Source organism: Hippocampus bargibanti, linkage group LG02 (assembly GCF_051943395.1).
Source record: "Hippocampus bargibanti isolate YZ-2025 linkage group LG02, ASM5194339v1, whole genome shotgun sequence".
Taxonomy (NCBI): Eukaryota; Metazoa; Chordata; class Actinopteri; order Syngnathiformes; family Syngnathidae; genus Hippocampus; species Hippocampus bargibanti.
The window spans coordinates 21,783,507-21,796,668 of NC_142735.1; the positions used below are offsets into that span (position 1 = coordinate 21,783,507).

Genomic DNA, 13,162 nt, shown 5'->3' on the forward strand with positions numbered 1-13,162 from the left:
AGATGATTTCATTTGCCTTCAAGAGGACAAGCAGAAGCAAGCCATTCAGGAGTTGTCATCTGAGGGCGAGGAGGAGGAGATGGCTGCAGCATCAAGTGAGAGCATCAAGGCAATGTTGGCTAAGTGGAATGATGTGCAGGCTTTTATTGAACTGTTCCATCCAGAAAAGACTGTGGCTATGAGAATCATCAACATGATGAACGATAATGTGATGCCTCAGTTTCGTAAGACCTTACAAGTAAGAAACCAACAAGTGTCAATTAAGAGCCATCAACGACCACCACAAATGTAAACAAAGTGACTTTATTATACAGTGCAGTGTATTTCTTTCATTACAATACAATAGCACATTTATTATACATAGAATAAGGTATGTTGTGTTTAGGTTTAAGGCTTATTTAGTTGAGATGTATATTTTATGGAGACCTGGGAACTGATTATTCTCATTTTAATGGTTTCCTCTGGGAAATTAATTTTTGGGATACACACTTTTCACCTTACACACTCTGGGAACCAATTAAGTTCGTAAGCCAAGGTCCCACTGTATAAGTAAAGTATGTTTCAGGCTTGTGTGTATGGAATGTATGTTTAAGGTTTATATAAGTACAGTATGTTTAAAGCTTGTATAAGTAATCTGTATTGGTTTGTACTGAAAAATAAACATTTAATAAAATATATGCTCTATGAAGATATGTATATGTAGAACCGGAGAGAATACTATACATATGTTACTACAAAAATGTTCGTATCTACTGTTGTTTATAACCCTAATGGTCATAAGTAGGTGTGTGTCTGTACATCATTTTTTGCGCGAGCTGATTTTTATGTCAATTTACAAAATAGTGAAACCGTTTTGTGCTTTCCTTAAATTTTTATGTGTGCTATTTGCAACGGTAAAAAACATATAGCGCTTATAGTTTTATTAATGTTTGCTTAAAATATTGTCTTTGTTGAAGTAGCACTATTGCTATTGAGAATAACTGGCCTCCAGTATTTTAAGTTGCCGGTCCCTGCTCTGGACAGTGAGAACATCTGCGTCTGTACAGTAAATATTGCCATCTATAGGGTGGGAAACGCAACTTCAGTCTTTGAACGCAGAATGGAATCGACTGGGGGTGCGTCGATGCAGTCAATTTGAGCGTCGTCGTGAACTCGCACTCTAGACGAAGACGACCTGGTCCGACTGTGGAGGCTTTTCCCTTCTTTCCTCAGTGGCTTTCGGAGGCGCGGCCATGGGTTTCTACGGGACCTTGAAGCTCATCTTCTACAAGGTGAACCGGCAGGCGTCAAGCATTTCCCACCCAAATGAATCGGGAGATGCGCGCGCGCGAGTTGGCGATGACGAGGCGCTTTGGTTTACGCGTGCGCGCGGCCCAATGCGGCTGAAAGGACGAGGAGAGCGCTCGTGACAAGAATCACAAGAACGACGATAATAATGACAATAACACGAATGACATCTTGCGGATTGATTACTCTCGTCTGAAATGCTCGCTGGCAAAGAAGTGGCGGAGGGTGTGTGTGTGTGATTGACACCTCGCATGTGAAGTGGGGGGAGGCTTTGTAATGCCAGGACATTCCCACTCTGAATCCCTGACAGTGAACTGAATCGCTAAAAGATTCAATGTGCACTTTTTTCCAACATTGAACTGCAAGATTGGCCGTAAAATGTCACTTCCGGCTTCCTCGGGGATGCCAGGCCAAAGCAAGCGATGGGTCAGTGAGCCAACATTGGCTGCCGTTGGATGATGCAGCCTTGACTGTCGTTCAGGCTGTTCTGGCGACGCAGTCGTGACGTTTTGAAGCTAAATTTGAATACATATTTTGATGCTAAAATGATACAGTCTTACGAATTCAAATTCAGAATCTGATAGAACAGATATAAATCCTGACGCCTCGCTCCCAATCTTTCATCACTCCTGTAATAATTCTCACGAGATTTTTTTCGTTTTATATTTTAGGAACAATGTAGGTCCATTATTGAGAGCTACTTTCAATTCGATACTCACTTTGGTAATAATAATAATAATAATAATAATAATAATAATAATAATAATAATAATAATAATAATAGTGATAGCTATGATGATGATGATTATTCTTAATAATAATAATAATAATAATAATAATAATAATAATAATAAGCATGGTGGTAATAATAAGTTGTAATATTATTGTTATTATTATTACTAATAGTAGTACTATCATCACAAATTATTCACCTAATTAGTTAATTAATAATAATAATAACTATTATTATTATTAAAATCAAAATTAATTATATTTTCTCATTTTTACCTCTAATCGTGGTTTTATGTTTTGTTAATCAACTCATTTATTTAAAGACTGATCATGTTAAGACATTTACAAAATAATTAAGAAACCGACAATTTAATTTTGATAAATCGTCACCAAATTTTAGATTTTCTAATGATCACTTCAGCAACATTACGAGAAAATCACAATGTTCCATCATCGATTGCCTATTTTTAGAAGGCTACCGCAAGTTAATCAAGTGGTCTTTGGGGGCTACCAGGTATCACATTGGTCGCACCTGGTGAAGCCCAAGATGAAAAAAAGTCCCCATGAATTGGATATTCTGAGTGATGCTTTTCTTGTTATTTACCCTTCAGGTCAAGAGGAAGTTGGATTACGGTCCCGACGGTCGTCCGTTTTCCTCAGGAAAGAAACATTGTAGAGGCAACGCTTATTTCGGGTATGCTGAAGTACCGCGGCACTCCAAAGCACCTCGGCACTCAGCTATTGGCTGTCGGCTAATTTGGCTTTTTCCTTCCTTCCTTCTTTGCTTCCTATGTGGGACCTTCTTTCCTTTCTCCCTCCCTGCCTCCCTCCCTTTTTTCTTTCTTTCTTTCTTTCTTTCTTTCTTTCTTTCTTTCTTTCTTTCTTTCTTTCTTTCTTTCTTTCTTTCTTTCTTTCTTTCTTTCTTTCTTTCTTTCTTTCTTTCTTTCTTCCTTCATTCATTCTTTCCTCCTTCCTTTCAACTTGTAGTCCTCCCGGAGCGGTTCAGAGTACCCCTACGACATTTGGGGAGATCCGGCTGGCCAACGGGCATTCGGCGCAAAGGCGCCGCGTCACCTCGGGCCCGCCCCCTCGTGGCCTACAAGATTCAGGCAACTTCCTCCTTCTCTGTTGTTGGAGTGTCCGAGTGATATACACATTCACACGCACGACAGCTCATAATATTCATGAATAATGATGCCAATGTCAGCATTTTTTTGTAGCTTGTGCACTAGTGATTCCATCAATGTCACAGTAATGAAGATCCAAATAATTTATTTATTTATTTGGTTTTTGTTTGTTTATTTGTTTATTCATTTATTTGTTAATTTATGTATACATTTGTTTACATTTATGTATACATGTATTTATTTATTTGGTTTTCTTTTTTCTATTCATTCATTCATTCATTCATTCATTCATATATTTATTTAGTTAGTTGTTTTTTTCCTTTCTACTTATATATGTATTTATTCTGTAAAATCCACAAATGAATATAATTGGCCAATAGTTATTTCTTTAAAGATAATTATTTAATGTATTCCAACTTGTTTGAATGATCATGGTCAGATTTTTTTCCTCTTTAGTAAAAGTTAAACAAAAACAAAAGATCAAATAATTCTAAATCTGTCAATCACAGTCACTCATCTTGTCTTGCTGTAAATGTTAATTCTGTTCATTTTTTATTCAATGTTTTAATCAATTTGTTCTGCAAAAAATAGACTTAGCAAAAAAAACATCATAATAATAGTAAGAAGAAGAAGAATTCAAGGACCTACTAAATTTGTAAATGCTGAAATTTTGATAATCTAGTCTTAATTCATTTACAACTGGACAAACGGGTCTGATTCTGACATCTAGTGGAATGGCTAGTCATCTATCCAACTTGAAGATTTGTTCCGGTGTTGCGCAATGTGTCAATTAGACAATTACATCCTGGTGTGCAGGCGTGGAGTGGACCCGAAAGGCTGCTGGCACTGGACCACTTGATTGAGGCTTGTGAAACGGGCCAACTCAAGCACGTCATGCAACTCATCCAACCACACTTCCAGTGGGATTTCATTTCCCTGCTGCCCAAAGAGGTCAGATTGCTGACCACATACCACCTAAACACAGGCTCACTTTTCCCACACGCATAATACCTGTGCATCCATGTGTGTGCGTGTCCTCAGCTGGCTCTGTATGTGCTGAACTTCCTGGCTCCGAAGGACTTGCTACAGGCCGCTCAGACATGCCGGTACTGGCGAATTCTGGCTGAGGACAACCTGCTATGGAGGGAGAAGTGCCGCGAGGAAGGTAAGCAAAACCCATCATCAAAACCACTGAGATGTAGTCTTTAGTCAGAAACTGCTGCTTTTCAGCATCTGTTTACTATTCATACACACTGATTCAATCGGGAGCTATAAACGTTCATGAAAACAACAACTAGAAGATATCCTAAAAAGCAGTAGCGGACCGTCAAGTCCTGCAAAGCCTTCTCTGCTGGCCTAAAAATATCTGAATCATAGACAAGTGTGAATTATATTTTATCCATGAATTCTTATTAAATAATTCAAATTTGTCTTTCAGCTTCAAGATGTGTGTTTTCGTATTTAACTACATGTATTTAAAGAATCACACTTCAGCCATCATTTGTTACCAGGGTCAAATCGACCTGGACACCTTCACAATCAGTTTTGCAGGCCTTGGAGCATAAAAATCAATGTCAATGAAACTGTTGCTTTAACCAATCAGATTTCGAGTTGGCAACCCAAAAGGGAGACCAACACATTATTGCAGGTGCTAGTAAACGTTAGTTTTTGCAAACTATGATTGGTTCATCATTAGCCAATATTTAGTTTGTGAAAAGTGTTCTGATCACTCGCCGCTAGTGACAAGAGCATACTGGCCAGAGCTAGCGCACTGTATCGGTAGGTTTTGTCAATTCACAATGACTGAAGGAGTAGAAGACATTGATTTGGTTGGACATTTACTGTTAAAGCCGTTTTCAACACAGATTTTTCAAAAAAAATGGACATAATTAAGAATGGTCGTTCATTTATCGTGGCTAATGCTACCCTCTAGTAGACTTGTAGTAAACCACACCACAGTTTTTTCAGTCTGTATTGATTCAGACGGAGCACTACTGAAGGCCTAGCGGTCCGCCACGGTCCGCCACTGCAAAGTGTCATCAATGACAAATGTGTAATTCCCCCATTTTATGCACATAGCGCAACTAAAAGCCTTTCATTTTTCTCAAAAGCTGACCATGCGCCTTGTATCGGGAAACATTTTTAAAACATGTCAATTGTTGAAGACATATAATGTGGTGTGCCTTAGATCTGGAAAGGTTTTCAAATATGTTGCGCCTTATCATAATCAGAATCATCTTTATTGGTCAAATATGTATAACACACAAGGAATTTGTCTCTACCGGAGACTGCACTAGTAGCATCACTAAAAACAACATGACAAATAAGTATGGAGGACACTAATAAAGGCTAATCTAATCTCATCTAATCATTTTTTGTGTAAATGGTACCTCTCAGGAATAACTGTGTGACAATGTGCAAAGTATCAAGCAGACAGTGGTTCAAGTGAGTAGAGAGCTGGAGCTACAATGATTATGGGATGCTGTTCCACAGGGTTGTGCAAAATTACAAAGAGCCACTATACAATTAGATTGTTCTTGCTGTTTATAGAGTTAATGGCTTGGGGGAAGAAGCTGTCTGCTGGATTTGGTGAACATGGTGAACAATAGCGCTTGCTTGAGGGGAGTCACTGGAAAAGGTGGTGGGCAGGGTGCGGAAGGTCCAGTAAGATTTTCCGTGCTCTAGTTTTTTTTCCCGCCGTCCTAACTGTCTGTTGAAGTTGGATTTTGTCTATTTTCGTGGCGGCCCTGAACCAAACCATGATAGAAGAACACAGGATTGAGTCGATGACTGCCATGTCGTCAGGAAAATACAGTATTTATATTTGTGTGTGTATTTCTTCATCTATTGTTTATCTGTCTTGCATAGGCGTGTCCGAGTGCGCGTCACCTCGCCGCAGCGGCTGCGTCACCTGGAAATCGACGTACATACGACAACACCGCATTGACAACAACTGGAGGAAGGGGGACGAACGGCAGGCTAAGGTACGCGCACGAGTGCACTGTGCAACGGTGAACAGTCGACTCAGTGCATGTCCCCACAGGTCCTGAAAGGTCACGACAACCATGTGATCACGTGTCTCCAGTTTAGCGGTGACCTCATTGTCAGCGGCTCTGACGACAACACGCTCAAAGTGTGGTCGGCCGTCACTGGCAAGGTAAGGGAGTATTTCCGCGCGTGTAAGTGCTACATCGGTATTTATCGCGGGGTGTGCGCACTTTTGCAAATACGACTTATGTGTCTGGTGTTGTGGTCAGTGTTTGCGGACGCTGACGGGCCACACCGGCGGCGTTTGGTGTAGTCAGATGGCGGCAACCACGGTGATCAGCGGCTCAACCGACCGGACGCTGCGTGTGTGGAACGCCGAGAGCGGCCAATGCGCCCACGTACTGCACGGCCACACGTCTACCGTGCGCTGCATGCATCTCCATGGCAACCGGTAACAATACATCCAGGTCTTTGGACTTGACTTGCGCATTTTGACTTTTCGGGCAACTTCTACTCCCGAGATTGGATTCAGTGAGACCTTAGATAGAAGCGTCCGAGTTTTTTGTGCTTGTTCCAGCTGTGTGTTCGTGCCTGTGCACCTTTTAGGGTGGTTTCAGGCTCCAGGGACACGACCGTGCGCGTGTGGGACGTGTCGAGCGGTCACTGCGAGCACGTCTTGGCGGGACATGTGGCGGCGGTGCGTTGCGTCCAGTACAATGGATGCCGCGTGGTGTCGGGGGGCTACGACTACATGGTGAAAGTGTGGGACCCTCAAACAGAGGCGTGTCTCCACACTCTGCAGGGACATACCAATCGAGTGTATTCACTGCAGGTACACACATACACACACACAAACATACAAAATAATCAGAGTGGGGACATTCTTTACTGTCCACAAGATGATTTACAGCAGGGGTGTCAAATTCCTTCTCGCCGTGGGCCACATTGTAGTTACGGTTTCTGGTCAGATCTGGCAATGTTTTTCCTTCCCATGAGGGGGCAGCATTTGCCTTTTATACAGCCGCCCCATTTCAAGTTCAGATAACCCCAGACCCACATAACTTGGGAATTAACTTTTTTTCTGATGAAAGAAGAGAGTCTAAGATTTCTAACACTGTATTGAATGGGTTTATGTAGTGCTAAAATTCAATAATCTGTGGGTCCTACAATTTGAGTGAAAATGGAGTGGATACATTTTTGCACATCGTCTGGCAGTGAATGAGTTAATAAATAACTAGTTTTCATATTTGAAGTAAAAAATGACTGTTATTGTGTCGATGAAAAGGATTTTTCAGCAGTCATCTGTACTTCTTTAAAGGTGTCTCATCCTAAAAGCTTTGTCAGTCAACTAAATTTGTGCTGGTAGCTCTGGCCCTATTTACTGTATATCCCTAATGGATAGAGGTGCCAGACTTCTGCTTTGATAGGATGAGGAGCGAAACATCCGACACCTTCAAAAAAGTATAGATGGTGGCTGAAGAAACCTTTTCATCGATGGACCACTCCTGTACGACCAAGCTTACACAGATGAACTGTTATTGTGGTTTATATGGGACAATTTTAAATACAGTGAAACCTTGTTTTACGAACCCCTTGGCTTATGAACTTTTCGGTTTACGAACGTTACATTTATGAAAATTTTACCTTGGCATACGAACTTTAGGGATACGCACGGAGCTGCCACAATGAGTGATGTTGTTCGCGAATGAGCCCGTTCTAACAAGAAAATGGTGGCCACTGTTTTTGTCCTCTATTCCCCGCCCCCAGTCTTCGGTCAAAGCCACGTGATTGGTCAAGAACGCAGCAGTGGGGCATGGGGTTACAGACAGAGAGAGAGTAAGGCCGTTCTCCAAAAAACAAAATGGCGTCTTCGGTTAAAGCCACGGCATTGGTCAAGAACCCAGCAGTGGGGGGGGGTTACACATTAAAGAAACAGGCAGACAGAGAGAGTAAGAAAACACACACACGAAAGGGAGATGATAGAGCTTGAAACAAAAAAACAAAAGTGTGAGAATAGTGAGAAAAAGGGTAGAAAACGGTTAAAATATCCCATCAATCAGGCTCCACAAATAACCCGCACAAGTCATTTGTACACTTCATGCAAAAAGCTATCAACCCAGCTAAACAGATCACAATTGATGAAGAACTAGATCTAATTATCACAGAGAAAGCACTTACAAGGGATCATTCCTCAAGATGTTGAAAGAAGCCTATGTTCCTCAAGTGTTCAATGCTGAGGAAACCGGACACTCCATCAAGCCATTTACGACCGTCACAAAGGTTAATACAATGACTTTATTGTAAAGTCCAGTTTATTTCTTTAATCATAATACTGTAGCACATTATCCATAAAATAAGGTATATTTTGTGTAGTTTTAAGGTTTAGAAAATTAGAAAGTAGAAAATTATGTTTTATGGGGACCTGGGAACGGATTATTCTCATTTTAATGGTTTGCTATGGGAAATGAATTTTTGGGATACACACTTTTCACCTTACACACTCTGTCTGGGAACCAATTAAGTTCGTAAGCCAAGGTCCCACTGTATTAGTTCGGACTTTAGCAAGCATCATGGAATTTCACAAGTTCGATTTGCTTTCGCGGGGCGAATATAATGATATGGCGGGCCAGATTTGGCCCCCAGGCCTTAACTTTGCCACCGGTGATTTAGAGTAAATGTAGACTCAGTTGAAAACTCCTCCCACACCGCATGACTCCATGCTTGGGTTATCTGAGTGTCCCTCCATTCTAATGCAGTGGAAACAATATTGTAATGTCTTAAGATTTGTATTTATTACATATGAAAATTTGACAGTTTTATTTGCAAGAATCATGGAAGTTGATGGCTAACATTTCTGTCACATGAAATATAACTTTGTCCAAATTAAAAACTTTGAAAGGCCCAATTCACATACTGTACGTGTGCTTTGTGCAGTTTGACGGCGTCTCCGTGGTCAGCGGATCGCTTGACACGTCCATCCGAGTGTGGGACGTCGAAACAGGTGGGATGTTTGATGGAGGAATCCGTCGGCCAATGAAAAGCGGGCTATGATTTCCACCCGCCGTGTCTTCGCGCAGGAAGCTGCGTCCACACCCTGACGGGTCACCAATCGCTAACCAGCGGGATGGAGCTGCGGGACCACATCCTGGTGTCCGGAAATGCCGACTCCACTGTTCGCGTCTGGGACATCCGTACGGGACGTTGTCTTCACACTTTGCAAGGTGAGGTCATCGGTGGTGCGTCAACTGAGTTTGTCACTGACAGTCCACCGTTGTCGCCGTCAGGTCCCAACAAGCACCAGTCGGCGGTGACGTGCTTGCAGTTCTGCCGAGGTTTGGTCCTGTCCAGCTCGGATGACGGCACGGTTAAACTGTGGGATCTTCAAACGGGCGACTGGTTGCGTGACGTCGTAGCACTACCGAGCTGCGGATCCGGTAAGGAACCGTTTACACACATTTTCATACATGCCAACTACTCCGGTTTTGCCGTTAAAAACTACGGTTTTCATTTTCCCATTCCGGGTTACGGTTAAATAATGAAAATTACAGTGTCCAATAAAAATAAGTAAAACATTGTCAAAATAGTAAATACCCAACGTTCATTCAAAACACAAGATCACCTGAATGTTTTGGATGTCACTCATGGTTTTATTATGGAGAACTGCAACATTTATCACATTTTAATCATTTTTGGCTACTGCAATTAACTCACTTCCATTCCCGAATTTATTCAGGCACTGAAAAGCATGACGTGGGGTGACATTCCCGAATTTGCTCGGGTTTTGGTTTTTCTTACGGGGGTGTGTTTAAAGCTTCGGTCAGACCTCTGGCAATGTTTTTCTCTCCCACGAGGGCACAGCATTTCCCTTTTTTAGATCCGCCCCCATTTCAAACTCGGATAACTCCAGACCCATATAACTTAGGAATTAACTCTTTCTTTCTGATTAAAGAAGAGAGACTAAGGTTTCTTATGCTACATTGAATGTTTATGTAGTCCTAAAACTCAATAATCTGTGTGTCCTAGAATTTGAGTGGAAATGACAAAAACCGTGGCACTGGAGCGGACACGTTTTTGCACATTGTCTGGCAATGAATGAGTTAATATATTTTTGAAGCCTTCAAATGACCCTTTGTTTTTTAAGCAACATAGTGTCCTACTAAAAAGTGTCCAGTAAATTTTCTACTGGACATTTAATTCTCATAAAGCTATTTGCCCCACATTTGGAACAGGGTACTTTTTACTGAAATTAGTGGATTCATTGTACGACAAAATACTTCAAAAAGATTCTATTGGAATGACAATATAAATTACCCACATTTTACATTGATGTGCCTTGTGTACCAAGCGAGGAGATTTTGATCCATTCTGAAGCTTCACTTTGGTTCTCGTGTCACAGGATGTGATTGTATTCCAAAAAATTGAATCAAACTCAATGACAGGAGAAAGTGTGACTTTGTAAAAATGAAAAATTTTTTTCTCATAGAATGTTAACAACACATTTATGTGATGTATCAAATTTTCAAGAGTTTTTACTTTTCATAATTGGATTTGGATTGAATTAGACCTTATTAGTCTCGCAGTGGAGAAATTTACATTTCACAGCAGCAGCTGCCGTAAAGGCACCATCCTGAAGTCTCATCTCATCTCATTTTCCGTACCGCTTATTCCTCATTAGGGTCGCGGGGGTTGCTGGAGCCTATCTCAGCTGTCTTCGGGCACGAGGTGGGGGACACCCCGAATTGGTTGCCAGCCAATCGCAGGGCACACAAAGACATACAACAGTCACTCTCACACTCACACCTAGGGACAATTTGGAGTGGTCAATCTGCCTGCCATGCATGTTTTTGGAGTGTGGGAGGAAACCGGAGGACCCGGAGAAAACCCACGCGGGTCCGGGGAGAACATGCAAACTCCACACAGGGAGGCCGGACCGGCATGCGAACCGGCGACCTCTGCACTATGAAGCCGGTGTGCTAACCACTCGACTACCGGGCCGCCCCCATCCTGAAGTCAAAAGAACAAAAAACAAAATAACAACAATAATAATAATAATCTACTTTATTTGTAAGCGCCTTTCAAAATACTCAAGGGGACTTTAAGAGGGGCGGCACAGTGGTTGATTAGGTAGCATTGCGGTCTCACATTGCAAAGGTGCAGGGTTCAAATCCCTCTCTGGCGTTCCTGTGTGAAGTTCGCCTGTTCTCCCTGTGCCTATGTGGCTTTTCTCTGGGTATTCCAGTTTCCTCTCACATTCCAAAAATATACATAGCAGGTTAATGAAACACTAAGTTGTGTTGAGGTATGAAAGTGAGCTTGGATGGTTGCAATTGGCTAGCAACCGGTTCAGGGTGTCGTCCGAAAATGGCTGGGATAGGCTCCAGCACCCCCTGCGACCCTTGTCAGGGGACAGTGGATTGAAAATGTCTGGACATGGTTGACCAGATAATTGAGGCTTCATGGCCATCGCAACCAGACACCCGATTAGGTGGACCTGTTGGTCCAGAATGGAGAATTCAATGTATGTAGTTACTTATCTGTAGAAATGGAGAAGTGTGAGTTGGAAGATCATGAAAGAATTTGAAAAATCACCAAAACTCATGTCTTCACTTCCATCGCAAATGTATGACCACGGTAATCAATCCAATTCTCTCGGCATGGTGTACAGGTGGCGTGGTGTGGCGCATCAAGGCCTCCGACACCAGACTGGTTTGCGCAGCCGGCAGTAGGATGGGTACAGAGGAGACCAAACTGCTAGTGCTGGACTTCGACTTGGACGAGCAGCAAATGGACCAGAAGGAACAGACCGAATCGCATCAAGATTCTGTCGTGGAAGATACCGTTCATTAAAAGGGGATTTTTTTTGATGCCGGACCCAATTGCAAGGTGTCCCAAGTTTTGAGGATGCAAAACATTTCCAGTACAGTAAAGTGCTGACTTACTATTGCTGCTAACCATCTTGGAATTGGGCATCGGATTGAGAAAGTGTGCTGTTCTAGTCCGAATGGTTGGACCCCCGCTGCCCGCCACACCCCTTCATTGCACGCTTTGCAGGGATCATTTCCCTTTTTTGGCTCCCATCCATCAATGCTTTTCACTTTTCCATGGCCAAACTATTGTGTTGAGATGAAGTTCTGTGTTGCTTGGGGATTTGATTGCCTGTGAAGTGATAATATGCTTCCCCGAAGTGAACTGAAATGCGCAAGAATCATCTGATTATTCATCATAATGACAACTTAATCGCCATTGCCTGCTAGAAATGAAGCTAAACGCTTGCATCCATATGACAGACGCGGGTGTGTGCGTGTGTGTCACGGCCGAAACTAACGAGTATTTTAATCGATTCATCTGTCTCTTTTCTCAATTTTATTAAATTCCCATCCCTTCATTCTTAAAGAGCAAGTGTGTCAAACTCATTTTTTTGCCACGGGCCACATTGTAGTTCAGGTTTCCTCAAGGGGTGCTGTTATGAATTTGGGGAACGGGAAGTCAGTAGAATGTTTAATACCCTCCACATATTACATCTAGAGCGCACAACAATTTGATGAATAACTAGTTGTCGAATTTGAAGGAAAAAATAATGCAATTTCACAAGTTTGATTTGCTTTCGCGGGCCGAATTAAATGATGTGGCGGGCCCAAGTTTGGCCCCCGGGCCTGGACTTTGACACCTATGCTAGAGAGGATATTTCCGCTTCGGTCCGTCAGAAAATGGCCATGTTTGTTTTCTCAAAAAGTCAAAGCAGATGTTTAAAAATGTCTTCATTGGAAAAAAAAGTCTGTTTTCACAACGGGTGTCAAAATAACCGTTGATTGGGTTGAATTTGCCTTTCCTCCTCTCGCAGTGGAGAAATTTACATTTCACAGCAGTGTAGAAAAACAAAATACGTACATGATGCAAGAATATGGACAATTTGAAGAGGATGTCCAAAAATTGTCATGCCTGTAATGTGTGTGAGAGCTAATGTATATAAAAGAAAAAGTGGGTAAAAATGCTTTTGGTAAAGACTTCAAGATGCCAGTCAAGACGGG

General features: G+C 42.0%; 1 protein-coding gene across 1 annotated transcript; it reads left to right on the plus strand.

Moving 5' to 3' along the window:
• The first annotated feature begins 1,062 nt into the window (after positions 1–1,062).
• LOC148901959 (F-box/WD repeat-containing protein 7-like) lies at positions 1,063–12,509 on the plus strand. The gene is made up of 13 exons (XM_088990116.1): positions 1,063–1,271; positions 2,631–2,713; positions 3,007–3,157; positions 3,963–4,097; positions 4,188–4,311; positions 6,015–6,130; positions 6,190–6,303; positions 6,404–6,585; positions 6,741–6,966; positions 9,069–9,135; positions 9,212–9,355; positions 9,419–9,568; positions 11,800–12,509. Exons 1-13 carry the CDS (start codon positions 1,233–1,235, stop codon positions 11,979–11,981), a joined length of 1,713 nt encoding a protein of 570 aa, XP_088846242.1. The 5' UTR covers positions 1,063–1,232; the 3' UTR covers positions 11,982–12,509.
• Positions 12,510–13,162: the final 653 nt, after the last annotated feature.